Source organism: Saccostrea echinata, unplaced genomic scaffold (assembly GCF_033153115.1).
Source record: "Saccostrea echinata isolate AGI-Se365-2 ecotype Australia unplaced genomic scaffold, CSIRO_AGI_Sech_v1 ptg000022l, whole genome shotgun sequence".
Taxonomy (NCBI): Eukaryota; Metazoa; Mollusca; class Bivalvia; order Ostreida; family Ostreidae; genus Saccostrea; species Saccostrea echinata.
In genome coordinates this window covers 10,077,567-10,101,395 of record NW_026889771.1, presented here as the reverse complement: position 1 = coordinate 10,101,395, position 23,829 = coordinate 10,077,567, and the positions used below count along the sequence as shown (strand labels likewise).

At 32.6% G+C, this 23,829-nt stretch overlaps 1 protein-coding gene across 2 annotated transcripts in view; it reads left to right on the top strand.

Moving 5' to 3' along the window:
* LOC133190387 (cadherin-99C-like) overlaps positions 1–23,829 on the top strand; it is a 241,959-nt gene that overhangs the window by 142,791 nt on the left and 75,339 nt on the right. Inside the window, exons 15-25 of one of the 2 annotated variants that reach the window (XM_061325993.1) lie at positions 3,118–3,200; positions 3,359–3,446; positions 3,695–3,820; positions 3,979–4,058; positions 4,174–4,414; positions 4,643–4,855; positions 5,392–5,511; positions 7,078–7,209; positions 7,358–7,552; positions 7,937–8,148; positions 9,254–9,528. The exons of the other annotated variant lie outside the window; for it this stretch is intronic. Coding sequence (XP_061181977.1) covers positions 3,118–3,200; positions 3,359–3,446; positions 3,695–3,820; positions 3,979–4,058; positions 4,174–4,414; positions 4,643–4,855; positions 5,392–5,511; positions 7,078–7,209; positions 7,358–7,552; positions 7,937–8,148; positions 9,254–9,326 — 1,563 coding nt within the window. The 3' untranslated portion in view covers positions 9,327–9,528. Of the gene's footprint in view, positions 1–3,117; positions 3,201–3,358; positions 3,447–3,694; positions 3,821–3,978; positions 4,059–4,173; positions 4,415–4,642; positions 4,856–5,391; positions 5,512–7,077; positions 7,210–7,357; positions 7,553–7,936; positions 8,149–9,253; positions 9,529–23,829 lie in introns of those variants that run through there. 2 annotated transcript variants of the gene reach the window in all.

The following is a 23,829-nucleotide window of genomic DNA, read 5'->3' as shown; positions in this document are numbered from 1 at the left end:
GATGCAAGGATGATCAATAACACACTTGCGGCAATATATGTTAGTATTTTTCTTTTCATTACTTATCACAAGGCTAATAAATTTATATCTTCCTTATTGCGTGGACCCTGAACTCCATGAAGAAAATATACATGCAAGTTAAACCGGATGCAATGGGGAAAAGTAATATAGGGCATGCCTATACAGGTAAAACATAATGCCAGATAGTTCGCCTCAAGGACAACTGCCCTTAGGACAATTCGCACTACTCGAATAAGAACTAGTCCATAATTGAAAATTCCATACATTGTATTTTTTTTAATATTAGCGTATTCAAAATCAGAATCTACCCTGATATACATGCATGTATTTTTTAATAAATTTTTATGCCCCGCCATGAATATGGCCGGGGCATATAGTGTTTGTCATGTCCATCTTCCGTCCTTCTGTCCTTCCGTCCTTCCGTCACACTTTGCGTTTAGCTCTGTTCAAAGCTCAGTTTCAAAGAAACTATCCAAGATATTTTTATCAAACTTCGTATGCTGATAGATATTGATGAGAGCTATGCAACTGCATCAACATTTTTTGACCTAGACCTTTCCTTTGATCTTGACCTCACTTTGCTTAAATTGGTGTTTAGCTCAGTTTTAAAGATACCATTCAAGAAAGTGTAATCAAACCTCATATGTTGATACATACTGATGTAAGCTATTAAATTGGATCTACATTTCTTGATCTTGACCTTTCTTTTGACCTTGACCTCACTTTTCTTAAATTAGTGTTTAGCTCAGTTTTAATGAAACCATTCAAGATATTTTTAACAAACTTCATAGCTGATACATACTGATGAAAGCTTTTCAACTGCATCAATATTTTTTTACCTTGACCTTTCCTTTGACCTTGACCTCACTTTTTTTCAATAAGTGTTTAGCTCATTTTTAAAGAAACCATTCAGGATAGTGTTATCAGATTTCATCCGCTGATACAAACTGATGAGAGCTATTCAACTGCATCAACATTTTTTGATCTTGACCTTTCCTTTGACCTTGACCTCACTTTTCTTAAATTAGTGTTTAGATCAGTTTTAAAGAAACCATTCATAATATTTTTATCAAACTTCATATGTTAATACATACTGATGTAACCTTTTCAACTGCATTAACAATTTTGACCTTGACCTTTCCTTTGACCTTGATCTTACGTTTCTTAAATTAGTGTCAAACTTCTTTAAAAAACTTCAAACTTGACCTCACTTTTCTCAATTTGTGTTAACTCAGTTTTAAAGAAACCATTCATAATATTTTTATCAAACTTCATATGCTAATGCATACTGATGTAACCTTTACAACTGCATCAATTTTTTTTTTACCTTGACCTTTCCTTTGACCTTAACTTCATTTATTTTAAATTAGTGTTTAGCTCAGTTTTAAATAAACCATTCAAAATATTTTATCAAACTTAATATGCAGAAACGTATTTATGAGAACTATTCAACTGCATCAAAAACGTTTGACCTTGAACTTTTCTGGGACCTTATCATCTATATTCAACTTTTTAGATTTCAATTTCAATTTTAAAGAAACTATTCAAGATATTCTCATCAAATTTCATACACTAAAACAAATTATCATGTTGCATTACTAATATACCCTCGGCGGGGCATTCATGTCCTATGGACATATTTCTAGTTTTAACTACAAAAATATTCTACTATTAATAGATAGATATATATATATGGTAAAAATAAAATTTACCGGTTAAGATTGGGATTTCTATGGCACAAAATTTCTAAAAGGGGGAAGATTTCAGATGGCTTTGTAGCTTGAATTATAAAAATTTCATTTGATTGATTGATTGATTGTATATTGTTTTACGTCCCATTCGAGAATTTTTCACTCATATAGAGACGTCACCATATACCGGTGAAGGGCTTCAAATTTTGACCTTTACTCGGCACTCAGGGCCATTGAGCAGTGAGGGATCTTTATCGTGCCAACGCCTGCCGTGACACGGGGCCTCGGTTTTTAAGGTCTCATCCGAAGGACCCGCAACTTTCACTTCAAAGTGCCGAGCGCATGGCGAAGGAACAGTTGCTACCTATTTTTTATCGACTTAGGTCTGTCGCGGCCGAGATTTGAACTCACGACCTCCCGATCACGGAGCGAGCGCTCTACCGACTGAGCTACCGTGAACGGTAAAAATTTCATTTGACGAAAAGGGTTTAAAATATAGGACAATCTTCCGGCATCAGTTTTGTACATCCAGGCCTGTAGAAAACAATTTCAGTTGGGAAGGGCGGGGGGGGGGGGGAGGGGAGAAAAACCCCCAGAAATTCTTGACTAGCAAAAAAAGGTCATTTGACGTTTCTTGAGGGGGGACGACCGTAAATTAGTTAACATTTCTACTGAATAGTTTTACTGGCAAATTTGTGAAGGGGACAAACTGTTTATTACCTGTCTTTTCTATAGTAAAGAGTATACATGCACAGGTAAAATTATCCCCCCCCCCCCTTCCGGTTTCTATGGGTCTGATATCATAAGCTGTCCTCGAGTCATCAAAAGAGATGTCTCCTTTCTTCAAAAGAAATGTCTTCATTGTCAAGGAGAACAGCACTACTTACACAGGACAATATTTTTAACTCTGAACTTGAGCAAAACATTTCACATATAGGGTAATTGTGATAAATGAATGACCCCCATTTAGTTCCAACATTTCAACGTTGAAGATCAAGGCTATATTAGATGTCTTGATAAAGTATAATTGATATCCAGTTTAAGAGTTCAAGATATTACAGTTTTAGTAATTAGACTATTACATTAAATTATAATTAAAAATTAGATGTTTAAAGATAAAAAGAAATATATATATATATATATATATATATATATATATATATATATATATATATATATATATATATATATATATATATATATATATATATATATATATATATATATAAAACAATCTTTGGATAATTTTGAGAATTTCAGGAGTTCATTTACTTGCCACACATGTATATGCCTTTGGCCTTCCATTTTTAAAAATAACTTTGAAAGGTAAATGGTAATAACTGCTAATTGTTAATATTAGTGTTGAGTTTGTGTATCATATTTCATCTTTTATGTTGTTTTACAGGCTAGAGACCCAGAAGGACAACTGTTAAGTTTTTCTATTATCTCGGGAAATGTCAACAATGATTTTGGCATTAATTTGACAACGTAAGTGTGTTTCCAACTTTTTTTAGTGAAGAAATTTGAATGAGACACACTTGGTGGACTTTTGGGCTTGAGTGCTGTTCGTTGTCTTCATATATTTCATTCAATAGAATGATTAGTTTTGAAATTTTATAAATGAATACTAGTACTCCATTTTTCAGTGGAGAAGTGAGAACACAAAGAACTTTGGACAGAGAAACTACACCTCAGTACACTTTAAATATTAGAGTCAAGGATCAAAGTGGACTGGTAAATGAAATACAATCAATAAAGATTCTCTTAAAGGGATTGGATTTCAGTATTCAAAAACAGTTATACATTCATTAACAACAAATAAGCTGTTGTGAATTGAACTACATGTATTTTTAAAAAGGATCTAATAAATTAGATAATCCCTGAAAATGGAATGCTTAAGATTAAATAGAAATTAAAGGTCTTATATATATGTGATTTATATTCTTATAATAGATATTGAGAACTTATGTTTTAATTTTCAGTCTGCACAGACAACCTTGACAATCATAATCCAAGATGTCAATGATAACAACCCTATTTTTACACCTGTTACTTACACGTTTTCTGTTCTTGAGGGAAGATCAAATGAAGATGTAGGAACAGTTACAGTAAGTCCTTTCTCAGTCTTAGTACATTTAATCAGTTGTTTGTTTGATTTGGATTAACATGTCTTATGGCATATTATATATCCCTTTAGTCAGCTAATTATTGGGGGGGGGGGGGCTTGATTATAAACAAATATTTTAAGGTCAATTCAATTTTGTAGGCAACGGATGCAGATCAAGGTGCAAATGCAAATATTAACTACCAGATATCAACCTTTTCATCAACAGGTTCTGCTAGTTTGTAAGTATCTTATCTCTATTGCTTTATGATTTGAGAAAAAATTGCTTCCCTTGTTTCAGGACATGAAAATAAATAAAAGAGCACAATCACCAATATTTATCTGAAATTTCCACAGATTTACCATTTTACCATCTGGTCAAATAAGAACAGCCACTGCATTAGACTACGAAACAAGAAATGTCCATGTGATTCTGGTTCTGGGCATTGATGGAGGAGCTAGTAGTAGAACAGGAACAGCTACTGTCAACATTAACGTTCAGGATGTACAAGACACAATTCCTCTGTTTACAGAGACTAACATTGTACGCTCCATTCCTGAACGAGAGTCGATTGGTACATCTGTAGTGCAAGTTACGGTATGAACAACTTTATTCATTAAAGAATGGTAATAAGTTTTAGAAAGATCATTTATTATCTCAGATATGTTTGGTGTTTTGTTCTATTCTATTAATGAAGAATGCTGTTATCATGCTTTGAGCTAACAGAGAATTTCCCTTTTTAGTTATAAGGTATTTGTTTATTTAAATTGTTAATTTACCCCCCTTTCCTGATTGGTATTGACTAAAACATTGTTGATTTTGTAGGCCTTGGACCAGGATGTAGTGGATCAGATCACTTACAAATTCAGCACAGGAGATTTCAGTGTCTTTAGTATTAACCAGAATAGTGGTCTGATTACAAACAACCAACTTCTCCAGTATGAGACTAAAAACAGCTATGTGTTCACAGTGACCACAGTTGAAGGCGAAAATTCCAATGCTCTGTCTGCAACAGCAACAGTCACCATAAATTTAGAGGTGTGGTGTAAACAATATGACAAATGAAAGAAAGTAATGGAAATGTGCTCAAAAGATCAGGAAAAATCTGTACAATGCAGTACGAATCCGCTTCCTTTTTTTTAGTATAGCCTACTTATTGAGGTTTTTAGCTTGACTTTTAAAGTTTGCAACTTATTCCATTCGTTGTGAAAATCAGTAGAAATTGTTGGACTTTTTTTTTTAGAATTACAGTCCCATTTGATAAATTAAACCATTCATTGTTTGTAGTTCATGATAAGGGCTGAAACAGTAACTATTTACTAGTAGTTATTGTAAACATCGAATGCATGTATCCATATTATTGACGTAGAATATCTCGATGTAGAGCTTCAGTATTTTGGCAATGTTGCAGTGAGCTTCTACTGTGATATTAAATGAATTTTCTTAGAAGTCAATGAAAATAGATAAAAAAAAATATTCCCCGTTATTTGAACTTGTTTCAGCAACTTTTATTTTTGGCACAAGGCTCTAGTAGTATAAAACACTAAAAATATGTAAATTAATTCTCTTTACAGGACATCAACAATTATCCTCCAGTTATTCAGGCCGTGCCTTCCAATCTACGGTTTCTTGAAAACATTCCCATTGGGACCACTATCGTCTCAAATATCACAGCAACAGATGCAGATGCAAAGGTCAGTTTAGCAAGGTCAACATTGACTTTTAAGTACAAAATTATGAGCCCTCTACCAGTCCCATGGGAGCTGAACAGATTAATGGCTGAAATGCATTATATATTTAAAAAAATATTAACCCCTATAGCATAAAGCATTGTTTTAATGCACAAAACTTGTCTGCAAACATTGTAAAACGCACATCACATGGGTGTAAAGGCTGTATTCATCTTTCATCCCTACCTTGATTCAATATTTCGTTTGAACTCGAAATAAAAGACACCAGGGTCTGACACATCTGTTTTATATTCGGATAGTTGTACTAAAAAAAATACGTTAAAACAAACTTACAAGAGAACTTTACCATAATGAAAAAGATGAAGATAATGAACAGTGTTCGATCTCCAAAAATCTACAAAGGTAGAGGTGGGATCAGGTGCCTAGGAAGAGTAAGCATCACCTGTTTGACCGGTCATACCCACCGTGAGCCCTATATATTGATGTGGTAGACTGCACGTTCTGTGGTCAAATTTAGTATAAAAGAAAAGGCCCAACTATGGCATGAAACATGTCAACAAAAATACAACCCAATGATAGGTTTTAATTGCTAAAAAGGTCATTATAACGTCAAAGAATTTATAAAATCCTGACTTTATACGAGGTTGTTGAAATCCCTGTAACATTAGCTTATCTGTCAGTTGCCTGTCTCGGTTTAAAAATTGATGGTACTCAGAGCATGCTCTTGAGTATCGAATAAGTTGGGAGACGTAAACTCCCTATGCAGGTGATTAGCATGATGACTTCAACTTTTCTATCGTCAACTTACCTTATTTATGTAGCAATATACCATTATCACCTGAAAAATGAATTTATGTCTCCAAGTTGATTCGATACTCAAGAGGATGCTCTGAATACCATAAAATTTTAAACCGAGACACCCAAGAGCATGTTCTAAATATGAAAACGAGACAAGCTATTGACAAATAAGCTAATGATACAAGGATTTCAACAGTTTCTGTTAAAGTCAACATTTTACAAATTCTATCGTCGATACAATGACCTTATTAGAAAATGCAATCTATCGTTAAGTTGAATTATGTCTGACATTTTTCATGCAATTTGTTTTAATTGTATTGTAATTATTTTCTTCCTATATTGTCTACGGATTTTTGCGTTTGTCCGATCATGACAAGAAGCACACGGCTGGTGTGACCGGTCACCAGGAGATGCCAGGAGATGCTTACTCCTCCATTTCATCTGATCCCACCTCTGATCTATTTAAAGGTCCATTTTTGCTCTGCTCCCAATTTGTATTGTTTCAACGGACTTTTGAGTTTGATTACTATTCGTTATCTTCATATTTCATCTGGGATGGGCTAAGATAGCTACATGTTGATTAATTAATGATACTCAAGTGTCTTCCTAGAAATAATTTCTTGCTGAGATTCAAAGACAAAATATTTTATATATCATTCATTAGTTGGCATTTGTTTCGCTTGTGACATATAGTTAAATAGTTAAATCACATAACTCATAATTTTTTTGCTTGTCCAAATTAAAATGTATATTTTCCTTTTCGTATTTTAGGCTCCAAACAACCAAATTAAGTATAGTATAACAGGTGACGCAACTGCACAGAAATATTTCTACATTTATCCAGAATCTGGTCGAATTTTTCTCACACAGACAATAAGAGGAATGGGGATCAGCCAATTCATTGTAAACATTTGAATGTACCTTATAAATGTAACATTATGTACTAAGCATGATGCTCAAAATTTATTCTCGTTACCATTCAATTTCAATAGCATTTAATTCCATACTGTCAGTAAAAAAATTTTATGTGGATTTTTTTTTTCGTGTATAGCTACAAGTTACAGCAACTGACGGAGGAACACCGCCATTACGCGGACACGCGACTTTGGTTATAAACATTCAAGATTCTCCTTATGCAAACGACAGCTGTGCTTCAAATTTGTACTCCCCAATTTTTACTGCACCATTGTACTTTGTTAATGTTCTAGAAGGGGACTATTCGATAAACAACCAATTATTAATACAGGTATACAAAATTAAATACTTCAGTTTTGTTCACCCATTTTTTCTTATGTATGATTCTCGAGATATATTCTTTCTTTGACCTTTTTTTGTGTGGTTTATGAAATCGTTCCATTTAAAAAAGTAATCAGTGTTCTTCGTCCAGTCTTTGGTTTTGTTTTGTTTTAGAGAAATACACGTAAAGGGGCAACTTATTTGCTAATCTTTTTAAAGATGCCTAAATAGTTTCATATACTGTACTTTATCAGGAAACATCATGTTTTATTAAAATGAATTTTATATTGCTTTTAATATCTTTTCCTCGTTACATTTATTTACAAGTATAAGATATTAAAAATATTTCGTACCTAATATTTGAAAACAAATATATCAATACTTATATGTACAGATTCTTGCCTCAGATAACGACTTTGGTATAAATGGCGAAATCGTATTTGACATTCAAAGCGTTTCCAACAACGGAGCCGAAAAGTTCAAATTAGTTCAAACAGAACGGGATGAAATGATTGCAATTGTATGTAGGAGTAATATATGTAGAGGAGAAACCTACGTTATAATACTCCGTGCATCCGACATGGCTCTACCAATGTATAGTAGAAGGTTAGTATTACATCCACTAGCATATATTTACTATGGATTTGCTTATAGCGAGAGCAGCGAACGGTGTATTTGAGTTTAAAGCTTTATATTGTTTCAATATTTTTTGAGTCTACATCTTTAAAAATAATTCTATAACTCCCCTTCTTCTTTTAGCGCATTAAAACATGGAGAGTGACAAGAGTATAGAAACAATTACATTTTTTTGTAAAGATTTGCCAAAAAAGTTTTTAATGGAATCTCGATATCTTTCTGTCCTAAAACTGGCGAACATGCCCCATCATATAACTTTTTTTTTTTTTGTTAGCACATTAAAAACATTTTCTATTTTCTGGAAATTTCCCGATTATAATTCGAGAAGTGTGGAATCTTCCGAGTGAGGAGGATTCGTCAAAGGTTAGAAAATGAATATATTATTTTGGGAGTCATGAAATTCCTAAGCATAAAATTACGTTATGAGGACGCAATATATTGCGACACCATTGTCTTTGCAGTAAAACCTCCTACCGCTGAATAAAATTTAATCAGACTATCACAGAATCCTTTTTACAAAGTACCATTGTGCACTTCCTATTTTACATTTTGATCGGACAAATAATTGGGCTTTCCAATAGCAAAATATGGACACTGTCATTCTTTCTATAATTTTTCGGGTACATATTTCTTATCCGCAACTCCTTCTATACCACTGAATAAAATTTAATGACTTCTCAAGAATCTTTATCACATAAGGCAATTGTGCACCTCCTGTTTTACATTTTGATCGGACACATACTTGGGATTTCCCATAACAAAAGATGGACTTTGTCATTATACCCATATGGGAGTTCAATGCTCACAATACCTCTAGTTTTCAATGCTGTTACTTTTATTACCACAGTGAATAAAAATATATATACTGTTTTAGAAACCAGATCCATAAATCCTTTCGTAAATCTTATAAACATATCATACAGAAAACCATCGTAAAAGAAAATCATTTGACTTTAGAAGTATTTCGATAGGTTTTAATCTTTGAAAATTTTAAAATAAATGCAATTAAGAACTTTATTGTTTGAATTTCATGCTCCATGCTGTGACATAAAAACAAATATTTTCTTTGTTTCAGAAGTTCTTCAGTTCCAGTAGAAGTTAAAGTCGCGCCATTTGAAGTGCCCTCTCGTGGATGTCCTGTAAACTAAGTGAACATAATAGGATCAGTTCTAATTTAACACACTTGTAAATCACATTTTATCATTCCTAAGAAAATTTGAATAAAGTATCTTAAACTTTCAAGGACATGCAGAAGTTGATAATTCTATACATTATGGTTGGTCTTTGTATGAACTGTAAAAACAGTTTTGTTAAAATCGGAGAGGAGGGAACAACAATAAGATTGATGTTTATGTAGAATTCCAAGAATTGAAAAACCTTATCTGCCACTAGATCTAAAATTAAAATTTAAAGAAATTGAAATCTACACTGCATTACTAAATAGTAGTCAATTACAGTTCTTAATTTTAATAGGCCAAGATAAATTATTTTAATTTTTTTTTGCATGTATTTTCCGCACAGAAGTAATCAGAGATTTTTTTCGATTTTATTATCTTTGATCATTTTTCAGAGGAGTAAATCCAAGTACCTTATGTTGAAGTAGAACTGGATCAATAACTTAGACATTCATACAATATAATTCTTTCAATGTCTAAAAACGTTTGCCTTTAGTGTATATAGGGTCCTTAATATAAACAATCTTTTAAAGTCTCAAATCCATCAGGACCATAATTAGTCATAATATGCAAGCATCTTCGCGTTTTGGATTGACGTTTGTTTGAGAGCTTGAATGGGATAACAATATAAGGAGGTTTATAAGGTGATAGATATGTATACATAAATATAAAAATGTATGTCGAACTCACAAGTGTAGAAAAGAACCATTCAAGCACTCATAGCAGACCACCAAACTGCTAAAATGGTGTTGCATTGGTCATATTCGAAGACCACAAAATAATGTCACAAGACATGTCCTGAACTAGAACCAACAGGACAAGAGAAAAAGAGGGCATCCAGCAACAGCTTTATTGCAGACGGAACCTAGAAGTGGAGCCACGATCTATCCGAATAACTTGGTGAGAAATGAAACATGCAGCCCATGACAAGTGAGGAGATGTCATAGAGGTCTGCCCCTGTAGGGACAATGATGAATAACAAACAAGTAAGTGAATAAATAGAAAAATTAAATGAAAAGTTTCTTCTAAAAAATCAGGAACTCCAAACGTACTCATGTTTATGTTTGAGCATCTATTTTGTGTAGATTCAAACTGTTTTTGTTATATCCCCAGGCTAGGTTGGAGTTATAATAGATAGTCAAAGGTACACGTAGGAAAAATCTAATTTGGAAAGTCATTCAAACATTTTCGATGAAAAAGGTGAACACGGCGAACAGTGTTCGATGTCAAAAAAGAAAACTACAAAGAATACGAATCTGTGAACAGGACATAAAACACGGAAATTCCAGAGGTGGAATCAGGTGCTTGGGAGGAGTTAGCATTCCTTGTCGACCCGTCACGCCCGCCTTGAGTCCTATGTATTGTATTGATGAGGTAGACTTAATATTCAGTAGTCATATTTAGTCCAAAAATAAAGGCCCAACACTTGGTATGAAATATTTCAGTCAAAATACGATAAAATCATTGATTATATTTGCTAACAAGGCACGTCATTTTAACGACCATAGAATTTGCGAAAGATCTTACACTGCATGAGCATGCTCTGGAGTATCGAATAAGGCGGGGGACATAAACTCTATATGCAGGTAGCAAAATATTACTACATAAATAAGGAAAGTTGACCATGAAAAAGTTGAAGTCATCTGGTTTGTCATGCAATTTAGTTGTTAGTCGGCCCTTATCGTGTGTAGTCAGTTACATCTAAATATGAAACGGATGGGTAGACTCTTATGTGTCTTCAAATTCACTGGGCAGGGATTTATAGTACCTTCTCAGGGGCCAGAATTCGGCTCCCACTACTGGCCTTAAAAATTACTGATAGTGCCACTTTTTACTGATAATTTCTGATATTTACTGATATTATACTGTTGGTACTGAGAAATTCTGATATTTGCTGATATTTTTACTGTTGTTACTGATAATTGCTGTTGGTTCTGATAATTACTGATATTTACTGTCGTTTTTACTGTGGGTTCTGATAATTACTGATATTTGCTGAGAGTTACTGTTGGTACTGAGAATTGCTGATAATTACTGAGATTATTTTCTAAGTTCATGAGATGTAAAATTTAAAAGAGACCGGGGGTGGATGGATTAAATAAATTAAAGAAATTAATTTAATTTTATAATTTATTCTTTATATCTTTTTTTTACCCATAGTTATTTAGAATTTGTAACTTGAGTGACAGCAAGGCAAGCATAGTGTACATTTTGTCATAAAAATTATTTTTAAAGTAATTATATTTATGAAAAAAACTTTAATTTCTCTTTCTGTAAGAAGATTCAACCTGCCAACCCCCCACTCCCATTCATCCTGTTCCTTAGTTCCTAAGGACTTACGTGTATTATTTCAATTGATTACTACTAGGTCTAAAAAGGACGTAATAAATCAGTTTCTCATTATAAAACCAATTTTAAAAAAAATAATTGTATTCATATTTAATCCATACATATAGTGCGGTGATGTTGGACATGGAGATCGGTCCTTCGGGGACTGTATAAACCGCGGTCTTCTGTCAAAGTAGGTGTTGGCACAAAAAAGATTCCTCGGTGATCAAATAGTGCAGAGTCACGAAAAAGATCCCTCTTTGTTTATAAGTGCAGAGTACAGATCGAAAGATTTCTCATAAGTAAAAAAAAAATGCCGCCGAGTATACATGTCAAAAGTTGAACACGGAAGGTCCTGCCACTGATTTATGGACATACACATGCACATGTAAGTGCAGCGTACAGGTCGAAATTCGCAGCTTTTAATAGGTAAATAATAGCGTCCCAATATGAGTGAAATGTTATCTAAAGAACACATGAAAAAAATTAAACCGTTCATTTTTAAAAATAGAGATTTTTCATGTACTGTCATTAAAAACAATCAATGGGGAAAAAATAAATGTTTGATACACATAGAACCTCAGCGTAATTAATTCATATCCTTAGATAAATTAACACAATTCATATATAATAATTTTTACTGAACATGTCCAGAGACATGTGCTGTCCTTAAAATAAATAGAATTAATCTTAATGCTAATATTTTGTATGTTTTAATTGTTGGATATCTTAAAACGGGCTAATTACATGAAGAAACTTAACCTTAAGTTTGTAGCAAATAAGTTTTGAAAGGGGGGGGGGGGGCACACGCGATCTACATGTATAATCATCCTGAAAATGACGTATTAGAACTTTTTCCAACAGAATTTGTTTCTGGAAATAGCGCTTCCTTAATCAATAATGTGTCTTATTTAGGACTGAGTCTCTTCAGTGGAAAAATATTTCAAAGATTTTTGCAGAAAGGTAGACATTTACATGTGAAAATGAGGACATACTGTACAAGTAGAATGCACACGGAAGTTACTCTGTGTATAGTTGATTTGTTAAGGAAAACAACAGATCTGAAATATTTCTATATAAAGTTTAGCGTCTTGTTGTAGTAAATTGAAACAAGCCAAAGATTATGCAAGGATTTGGCGTCAAATAAAGTTTATTCATTAAACGTGAAAATGAAATCGTATTTTCACAATGTCATGTAACAGAGAATCAGCATGTTTTATATCAGTATGAATTATTTCTAAATTAATGCACAATCTATCCCTCATTAACAGTTACTGTGACTTATTTTCCTGTTGCACTTAGCTCATTAAATTCATCAGAATATTAAAATAAGATTTGGTTTACATGAAAAAGTTCAAAATCCTGTTCAATTTACCACAAAAATATTATTATTCATCCCACATGTTACAAGTATATTTTATCTGATTACTGTTGAACACAGTGACGGGGTCTAGGACTTCTATGGGTATTGTACACAAACGGAAGCGCTGTGATGTATACTGTACGGTAGCGAGAAAATAAAAATAGGTGTCCCTGCTGTATATATATACATGTATGACACGTACGGCGAGTGAGAGAGAAAGGCACTCGGCGGCCGGGACTCGCCGGATATATCACAAACAGTCAGTTACGCAACAATGAAGTGACAGGTGGATTAAGAAATGTATCTCTCTCTGTTATACATGTATATCTCACATTTCGTTCATTTGCGTAAAAAGAACAGAAATACAACAATTACTGTACATGAAAAATAAAGAATTTAAATGTATCAAAATATGATGCTACATGTTTCAACACGAATACTTGTAAACCAGAACGTTTAAGCTAAAATTGTGGGGTGGGGGAGGGATAACTTCTATTTTTATATTTCCGGCTAAGATTGATGAGTGATGAGTAAAACTCATAATTAAGAATGCCTCTTTCTAAAAGAAATAAATTCATTACATATAAACAGATAAATGAATGAAAAAAAATGTTTATCCGTGTAACAGTCTACTTCGTGGTATAGGGGAAATAATTGTATTTTAACCAAACAAGGGTCCGGTATGTATAAAAAAAAATGCAGTGTCAAACTTCATATTTCAGCGGTTCTAATCCTTTTAATTTCCTCGAGGTTGGGTACATGTTATTGTGCATTCTACATTTAAGGCAGAAAAAAAGGGGGGGGGGATAAAATAAGCAGATTCTTAACATGAATATTATTACAGGGTGACATTTTTTCGGTTTTAAAATACTTATCAAATGATATAATTTAACATTACATCTGAGAAATGTTCTATTATTTAGATATATTTACTTAAAATCAAGGTATAGACTCAATGAAGACGTAGTTTAAGAATAATGCCGGGACCAGCACACATCTGTTGCATGTTAATGGACTACATGTAATTGCAAGGAAATTTTAGAATTCTATTTTGAAAACAATTTATATCAGGCACCGTTGTGATTAGTGAAAATAAATACTGATCATTTGTATATATTAATTTTCTAAGTCTTGCAAGTAGTCTTGAATATTTTCAAAATGAAAAAAAAAACAGATCGGGATATTGTCTTTTCTCTAAATTTATTTCTGTAATCATAGTTCTTTCAATAGTAAGCTTTAGATATAAATAACATCATCTGTTCTTTGTTGTTTGAATTTAACTTAAAAAATTGTTTAACACGCCCTTGGGAAGCGAGAAAGAGGGAGTGACGTCCAAATAGTTTTACTGCAATACTTCCGTCAGGTTCATTTATACAGTAATGTGTGTGTCTCAAAAATGTCCTGTTATTTTTTTTTTCTTTGTATTTATTGTTTTGCTTTTTTTTAAAATTAAGTAATCCTTTATTTATTTCATTTGGGGGGGGGGGGGGTGTGTTCTCAAGAAACTCTTTCAACAGAACTTTTTTATGTACAACTACTGTCAGTATTGAAAAAAAAATGAGTAAAAGCTTTAAAGGATTATTTTTTAATTACATGTATAGCCATTATTGAAACAGCTTGAGTTTAAAAAGTCTTTATAAAGTTTCATATACCAGGGTTTTTATCCTCTAAAATCATGTTTTGAAATAAGAACGATTCCTAACGGATTTTCTTTCCCTATTCTTCCTTTCAACCAATTCCCCTCCCTTTCCAGTCAGTGTAAGGCTTGTTTTTACATCTTCTGGGTTCAGAAAAAATATTCTCAGTAATTATCAGCAATTCTCAGTACCAACAGTAACTCTCAGCAAATATCAGTTATTATCAGAACCCACAGTAAAAACGACAGTAAATATCAGTAATTATCAGAACCAACAGCAATTATCAGTAACAACAGTAAAAATATCAGCAAATATCAGAAATTCTCAGTACCAACAGTATGATATCAGTAAATATCAGAAATTATCAGTAAAAAGTGGCACTATCAGTAATTATTTGGGCCAGTAGTGTCCATTCCCAATGGAAAATAGGCTTAATTTTTCGCAATTTTCAAATCAAAATAGGCTAATTTTTTCCAAATTTGTTGGGATTTTTTTCTGGCTAGATCTGAAATGGAATTTTATCTTTGTTGGCATACAAAGGGTTTTTAATAGTCGGTTAAAAAAGGGGGGTTACGTTTTATACTTTAGATTTAAGTCCTCCCCAATTTTCTTTATTTCCCAATTTTATCAAATTGTCGATTAAATTTTCACAGTTTGAAGAAAATGGCATGGGCTGATAAATCCCTGCTGGGATACACCGAGTCGACATGTGACTGGAAGTAATATTGTTGATTTATAAAACGTTGTCGATAATGTCGTGTTGAAGGCCTCGGCAAGTGTTTTCTCTCTCATGTAAAAGTTTTTTGAATAAATTCTGCTTCATAGGAATAATAATTATAAAGGTGTTATGAAAACATTTAGATATATCGACGACGTATTGTCAATTAACAATGGTTATTTCCATTCTAATGTCGACACGATATATCCCGGTTAGCGTGAGATAAAAGATTCCACAGAGTCTGACACATCTGTTTCATATTTGGATATTTTATTAGAAAACGACGTTAATGGTAATCTAACAACAAAGCTTTATGATAAATGTGATGACTTTAACTTTTCAGTCGTCAACTTCCCTTACTTATGCAGCAATATACCCTTATCACCTGCATACGGGGTTTATATCTCTCAGTTGATTCGATACGTTAGAACATGCTCTACGTATGAACAATTTCTAAAACGAGGTAAGTTATTGACAAACAAGTTGATGAAAAAAGAATATCAACAGTCTCGTTTAAAGTAATCATTTCGTAAGTTCTATGGTCGATACAATGACCTTGTCGGCAAATACAATATATCATGCAAAATGCTGTCAAATGCTGACTGACTTTTTCATACGAATTGTTAGGCCATTATTTACACACTGAATTTTTCCGTTACACACTGGATTTTTCCGTTATTTCCCGATCATGACGAGCATACGGCGGGTGTGACCGGTCGCCGGGGGATGGTCACTCCTCCATGGCACCTGACCCCACCTCTGATGTCTTATAGGTCCGTGTTTGCTCCTATTTTGTAATGTTTAATGGACTTTTGAGCTCGAATACTCTTCGTTATTTCCACATATTTCATTTGATGAAATATGGCCCCTTGGGATAAGGTGGGACGATAGAAAGAATTTGTTTGTGTGTGGAAATCTATGAGAAGCAACTTTTAATGAACAATTAGTTCAATTTGTTAAATACGTAAGCACCCTGAAGTTGTTGGTCCTTCAGTGAGAGACAACCAAATGAGGACCAAAATATTTATAATGACATGCATAAAAACAAGAATACTGTGTTTTTAATTAATGGAGGAATCATGTTTCTATTTGATTGTTACATTTTGATATAAATAGTGTAACTTTTTTCAGGCACAATCATGGCGTTTAGTACTTTTATGCAAATTAATAAAAAGTTGACCAAAAATGTTGATTTTGAATGCGAAACATGCATTATTTGAAACATAATATTTTTTTTATACATAAAGTATTTTGGACGCTTAATTCTGTGCACCATCATTTTCAAACTTTATAGTTATTACAGTGTAAATTGTGTAGTGTAAATAAAGTGTGTACTCATACGCTTTCAAGAAGTGTCGCTTGGCTACTTTCCTGTGCAATTGACACAATTTTTGACGTATGATTTTGCCTACTTGTTTTATCATGAATAACCAACAATACCATACACTAAAAATTTATCCGTTGATTGTTCGAAAACATTATTTCTCAGATTGGTTTAATTTGTATGTTTTTCTGTTTACAAACATCTCAAAATCTTATGAAAAATGTTCAAATAAATTCAGAGAAAGGGAGAGGGGCTCTTTGAGCATTAAAAATTCTGAAAATTCTAAGGTAAATTTGATGAATTATAACTTGATCCTAATCCGACCAGTCACGGTACCTTAGTGATACATGTAGGGCGTTCACCTCTTGGTTGGAAAGCCCCGGGTTCGATTCTCGTTCACCGCGCCGCATCAAACCTAAAAGACATAAACTTTTTCTTTCAAAGGCTTAAAGAATTGTTTTGAAATATACTAAACTAGTTACGGGCTGCTTATTGGAACTGAAAAGGAAATGGCAGATTAAGATGATTGATTCTATGTTGTTTAATGTCCCATTAGAGCACTTTTCACTTGTATAAAGACGTCACCGTATGCCGGTGAAAGCATTCTCAACCATATTTCCGTAGTTCACAAAAAATCACGTGATACGTTGCATAAATTGTGTACTTAACACATCAAGTATTGTATTAAAGAACTAGGATATTCATGTAGAGGCACGGAACTTAAGAAATTGTTGCTCTGAGATAAGTAGCAGTGTTAACTAGCGTTGTTATAATCTGAAATATATGGACACAATAAACACTGAAAATTCTGATTTGAAACTTTTATTTTTAACGAATCTTTTCTACTAGTGAAATTTGAAGATAACGAGCAGTGATCTTGCTCAAAAGTCAATTTAAACAATAGAAATTGTGAGCAGTGCGAACACAGACCACTAAAAACAGAGTTGAGGTTAGGTGCCTTAAAGGAGTAAACATTCCCTCTCATATGTCATGATTGGGTAAACGGAAAAGTCCATAGACAATTCAGTCTGAAAATAATGGCCTAACAATTTATATGAAAGGCAGCAGCCTAAGATTTATCGAATATTCAGAATGCTTTTCTAGACAAATAGACAGGTAAAAGACTGATTTCTAAAAGAAAAATAAGTTTTAATGTATAAATTTAATGTAAATAAGTTCTGAGTCAAGAAGGCTTTTCCTTTTAAGTACGACATCGTTCTTAAAAATGTCAGCTTGTGAAAATTATTTTTCTAATATACATATCCAACGTTTCTGCATGAGCATCACTGAAGAGACATAATTGTCGAAATGCACGACTGGTGCATCAAAGTTTGTACTATATATATATCACCAAAATTTGTACTATATATATAATTAAAATAACATATATATATATATATATATATATATATATATATATATATATATATATATATATATATATATATATATATATATATATATATATATATATAGTGTTCCCAGAAATTGAGAAATATTACTGCCCACATGCTAACTCACAGAGACCACATCTCATTTTGTGGATCTGATGGCAATATATATAATAATTTTCACACTTGTTAAATAATGCCATTTCTTTCCATCTGATCTTTACTCTGCTTTTAAATAAAAAAAAATGTATTTAGCTGTAAATTGTATGCAAAAGAACAAAATCGCAATTTAGGCAAAAAAATATTTATTAGAAAATAGAGGACACCACGTAGTTTATAACATACTGGTTAGCAGACTTTTTAAGTTTTATTTATAATTTGACATAAAAATCAAGTTTTTTTTCTATCTCTAAAATATTTCCCATGACAATGGACACAATGCACTTAAACCTTACCAACCATTGTATAAGCCACAAGCATCGTCTTGTTAAAAAAACAAGGAAGTTTATTTCTAATTGCAGTGTAATGTTAAATCGTCAGAGGTAAGTCTAGTACAAATTGAATGGTTGTGCTATTTACTTTTAAAATACTATATGCAAGCTGGCGTTCTACAAACTGAATCAAATTTTAAAAAATCAAAGTTCAGTACATTGCACGTTTAATTATCTTTGTTTTTAACTTTTTGAAATGTATCAGGATAATTGAAATACTGGGTGTCATTTTTAATTTTTGACTAAAGCCGCTGAAGGATGAAAATGTCATGTTTTATTTATTGATTTACCAGTAGCAGTAAATACAAAATAATACATCAATATTTACTGCCATCCTATAAATTTAAAAATTACAACATGACAAACCAACGTTCATTAAATGGAAGTAGGGCTGTAGGAACGAAGGAAGAGGGCACTTTGGCATATGACCGATGTGTTTAAAATTGCACATCTTTAACTTTTTCATAAGCAAATATTTATTTATCTAAAAAGTGCTTTATAATAATTTTTCGTGGTGTAAAACTCGCGTTATTAACTACCGGTATTTTTTTCTATATGAGATATTGGTACAGAAAGAGCTAGGTTCACTTTATGCATAAAATGGCCCTGTCCTTATATCAATAGACAATCACCCTCTGTCCAATTTCATATATCAAAATAAAGTAGAGACTTAGTGCTTTCATTTTCTATAACAAAATTTCATTTTGAGAATCCACTTATTGGAAAACAAGCCTTGAGAAAATGCAATGTTCTTGAATTTTGCAGAAAACATGCGTACTTGACTACCTTCAGCAAATAATTAAAATATAAGCACAGCCCACGATCCAAAAATTAAAACATGTTTTGTGATCTTCAGAAACAGATCTTTCATTATGTAATTGTATATTTTGGATCAGAGGTAGTGCTCTATATGAAATATTGAAAAAAAATCCCCCAACTTTCGGCCATTCTTAAGGGAATTTATAGGATATGGGAAAAATGACGCATTTAATAACGTCATAATGCATTGACTGGTGAGAAAATTACGTCAAGTTCAGTAGGTACACGGTCACCAAGGGTCCAAGTTATAAATAGTGCATTTTCAACCAAAACTGAGCAGTTTCGATTTTTCAGAAATTCTCAGGGCCAAAAAGGCCCTAAGTGGCTCTTGCTCTTTAAAATGTTCTTAAGATGCAATTCTTTTTTTTTTTTTAAAAAAAAAAAAAAAAAAAAGATCAGACATTTAAACCTTAATTTTAAAATTAAAATGTCCCTGAAGACATTTTTTTATGCAAAACTTACATATATTTGATCGCGGTGAACTCAGACAAGATTCACCACTGTGTTTCTAAAGGATAATTTCGTGTATTTTTCTAGAGATAAAATCTTCTACAAGAAAAGAGACGTATTCAGGGTCATATGCCTGTTAGATATATCAAGCAAGGGGGGCGAGGAAGGCTGGTCCCTTCCCACATTTTTCCAAATGTTGAGAATGTTCATTTAAAGGCCCATTCCCCCTTCCACTTTTTGTTGCAGTATACTTAGATCGTCCAATGGTAATGTTTTAATAAAATTGCATGTGGCAAAAGTTGGAACACACACACACAGAGAGATGTAAGTTGTCATTTTTTGGAACCCTCCCCCTTCAAAAACGTGGCTATATATAAAACATCTCTTTCAAATCGCGGATTGTTTATTGTCGTTTACATAAATAGCAGATGATTATTTTAAACTTGCCTACTATTAAGTGTGGAAAACATTGGTATATCATTAATGCACTGTTGCTGATAAACTACTGTATTGAGTTAAGGCTAATTCCTTCGTGTTGAAGGAGAGGTCTGAAAACTCGAATTCGAGTAAAAAATACATGCCATGAAATATATTTTTTCAAACATTGTCATCTTTTTTTTTCATTGTACATGCATTATTTCTACACATAGGAGAGGCAACAACAAAAATTACTGTTGCAACGAAGGTCGATCACTCCCAGGGGTTTTCCTGAAAGGCAGGTTCCGTCCTCTTTTCTGTCAATTGAACAATAAATAATTATGTTCTAATTATATAATAAAAACAGAAAAATTAAGAAAAATATGTTTCCATAAGAATGTTGTGAGAGTATTTTTGAAAAAAATTCCTTTCTAGTGATAAATAAATGTTTTTTTAAAACTAAATCCTCATTAATGAACTGCAGCACAGAATATTTGAAGATTTTCAATGATATAAAATGAAAAAAGTTAAGGATAACGATAAGTGATCGATGACAAAAAATATTATAAACAGTATAAATTTGTTAAACGAGCATAAAACACGGAAATTTCAGTGGTGGAATCAGATGCCTAGGAAGAGTAAACATCCCCTATCGACCAGTCACACAGTCACACCGCCGAGAGCCTTCGCAGGGGTAATAAGGAAGCATACAAAATATTCTACCTTGACTTAATCAGTGCTACATTATGACGTCATAGTAGGCGAGATGACGTCAATTTTAGAATACAAGTTTTCGTAATATTCGTATTTAGAGATGTAATTTAACTCTAGAAAATGAATAGACACGTGTAAACATTAACAAAAATAAAATGTTTTTATTTTGTTATGCTGTATCTGTCATTTTGATTAAAATCTACCACCGATGACGTCATATGTGTACTTCAAGTAACTTTGGAATTGATCATGTCGTGTAAAGAGAATTTGGCTAAGACGGCATGTACAAAAATACGTAAAATGGAGTTTAAAAGCAAATATCCTGAATATTTTGTGAAATTCATATGGAGTTCAGTTACTGAAACAGGTATGCTAATTTATTTTCATCGATTGTATTCTCTTCGAAGACAGTCAGCTATATATGTATCCCGGTCGGCCTTTCCTCTGTCATTTGTGACAAAAATAATGCAGCAGAACAACAATAAGCTGTATATTTCAAAACATAAGATTTGTACAGATGGAAAGTTTGCCTCCTAAAATACTTGGAAAGTGCTGCTAGAATCCCGAGTTAAGCATGGTTTTACGAAAAATTTCGGTTTATATGTATGAAATTCAAAACATCGGGTAAGGTTTCGTGCGAATGTGTGGAATTATTATTTTACTGACGGGACAGTGGGATTCTAGCAGCACTTTTTAGGCAAAATAGATGTTTTCCAACTATATTATTTACTCAAAGAAATTATTACACTTCGGGGTATTGTTGTTCTGTTAGCTTTTTTACTAAGGAAAATTTCGCTATTAATAGAAGTCACGTGATGCCGTGGTGGTGGTGCACGTCTTTGCGTTAGACACTCTTTTATCTTTATGCGATAGATAATAATAGTTTACATTTATCAGCGGTTTTGGTAAATTATCAAACTTAATTTTCTTTAAAAAGTCTAAATTTCCAGAGAATTGACTTATATGCTTCCTTAACATACCCGCGTTATTTATTGATCAAGTAGACGGAATGCTCTGTTGTCATATCTAGTATAAAAATAAAATACCTAACAATCGGTATGATATATGTCAATCAAAATACAACCTATTCATAGATTGTATATAATATTAATTGATAATAACGACCATTGAATTTACAAAATGCTGACTTCAAATGAGTTTTTTTTTTAAATCCCTGTAACATCAACTTATCTGTCTTTGGCCTATAAAATATTGGCCTATTAAATATTGATCTTGCCCAGAGCAGGCTCTCTTGAGTATCAGATAACTTAGAAGACATACATAAACACAAATTATGCAAGTGATAGCTTAATGACAGTATTACCATATAAATAAGGAAAGTTGACGATGGAAAAGATTAAGTCATCTCGTTTGTCATACAATTTAGTTGTTAGCTGGCCCTTATCGTCTATAGTCAGTAAAATATCTAAATATGAAACAGATGCATGTGGCAGGCTCTGAGGGTCTTTAATTTGGAATTCACTGGGATATATGGAGTCGACATGTGAATGGAAGTAACTATTGTTAATTGATTATAATTTATCTGAATGTTGAGTTGAAGGCCCACAGCAATTGTTTTCTTCTCATGTAGAAGTTTCTTTTTATAAATTCTGTTTCATTGTAATATGAAAACTGATCGGTTACTAAAGGAAGAATACAATTAATGCCCTGCAAATTCCAGCAGATTGTTGGAAGACCTGTTCTCCAAAGACTACATAGATATTGTGAAAAGGTAACTCCAGCATACATTTAATTTCAACCTCAGAGTACTTATGTGTTGAATCAGAGTGATTTCTTACAAAGAAATTTTGTTGATGACCAATCACAAGATATGAAAATTTCCGAGTTCCATTTTTATTGAAGAAGCAGTTGGTTATGATCTCAAAAAGCCTAGTTTTTAATTTATCTTGAGGAATTGTTGTACAAGGTGTTGAAAAGTCACACGTTTTGACGTAACTAACTTTTGGAAATTTTTGTGAATTTAAATTTTTAAAATTTTCTTTGGAGTTTTTGAGAATCCACATTTTATTAATACTACTTCTAGAATATGTTGTAGAATAGTGCGTCTTAAATTTATTTAGATGACGAAAATTTAATAATACTAAAAAATATCCTGTGTTTGAAAAGGAAAGAAAGAAAAAGGGTTAGCAATCAGCTTTTCAATAACATTTGTAAATGATTCATGGCTCATCATTTCAAGTTCCTAACTATAAGGTTAATAGATTATTCAAATATAATATGAAAGAGGGGGATAAAGAGAAAAAAACCTTTATAAAAGTGCTGACTTTAGATATTTTGACCTAATTCTCTTTCTCTCTAAATTCAAGATGCAGAAGCGGAGTATTTCACAGGGACCTTTTACAATAATCTGGCTTTATTTTTACATATGTACAGTGGATATGCAGGAACGTAAGGGTTTTTTTTCTATTAATGTTAATCCCATGTATTTAAATGTAATCCAATAATACATCATTAAGACTATTTTCTTAAAATTTAAATATCTAGAAATATTTCATAAATTAATTAATATGTGTATGTTTGTTTAAATATCTCAGCATGCAGCTCACCTGACCCTAACATTCGTGGAACCGTGTACGAGTCCACTTTTTCATCTTTTGACCCAAACTCGCCACTTTATAGGACAGATACAACGATAGAAGGAATAAATCAGGGGACTGTGTCAGAATCAGGAGTCAATATAACCTTTGTTCGAGGACCAGCCACTCCTGCTGATCTTAATTTGGATAGTCTGTTTGAATTAATAACTTTACCAGTATCAAACTCACAATTTGGAAGTAGGACTTTCATCCGATTGAAATCTGCA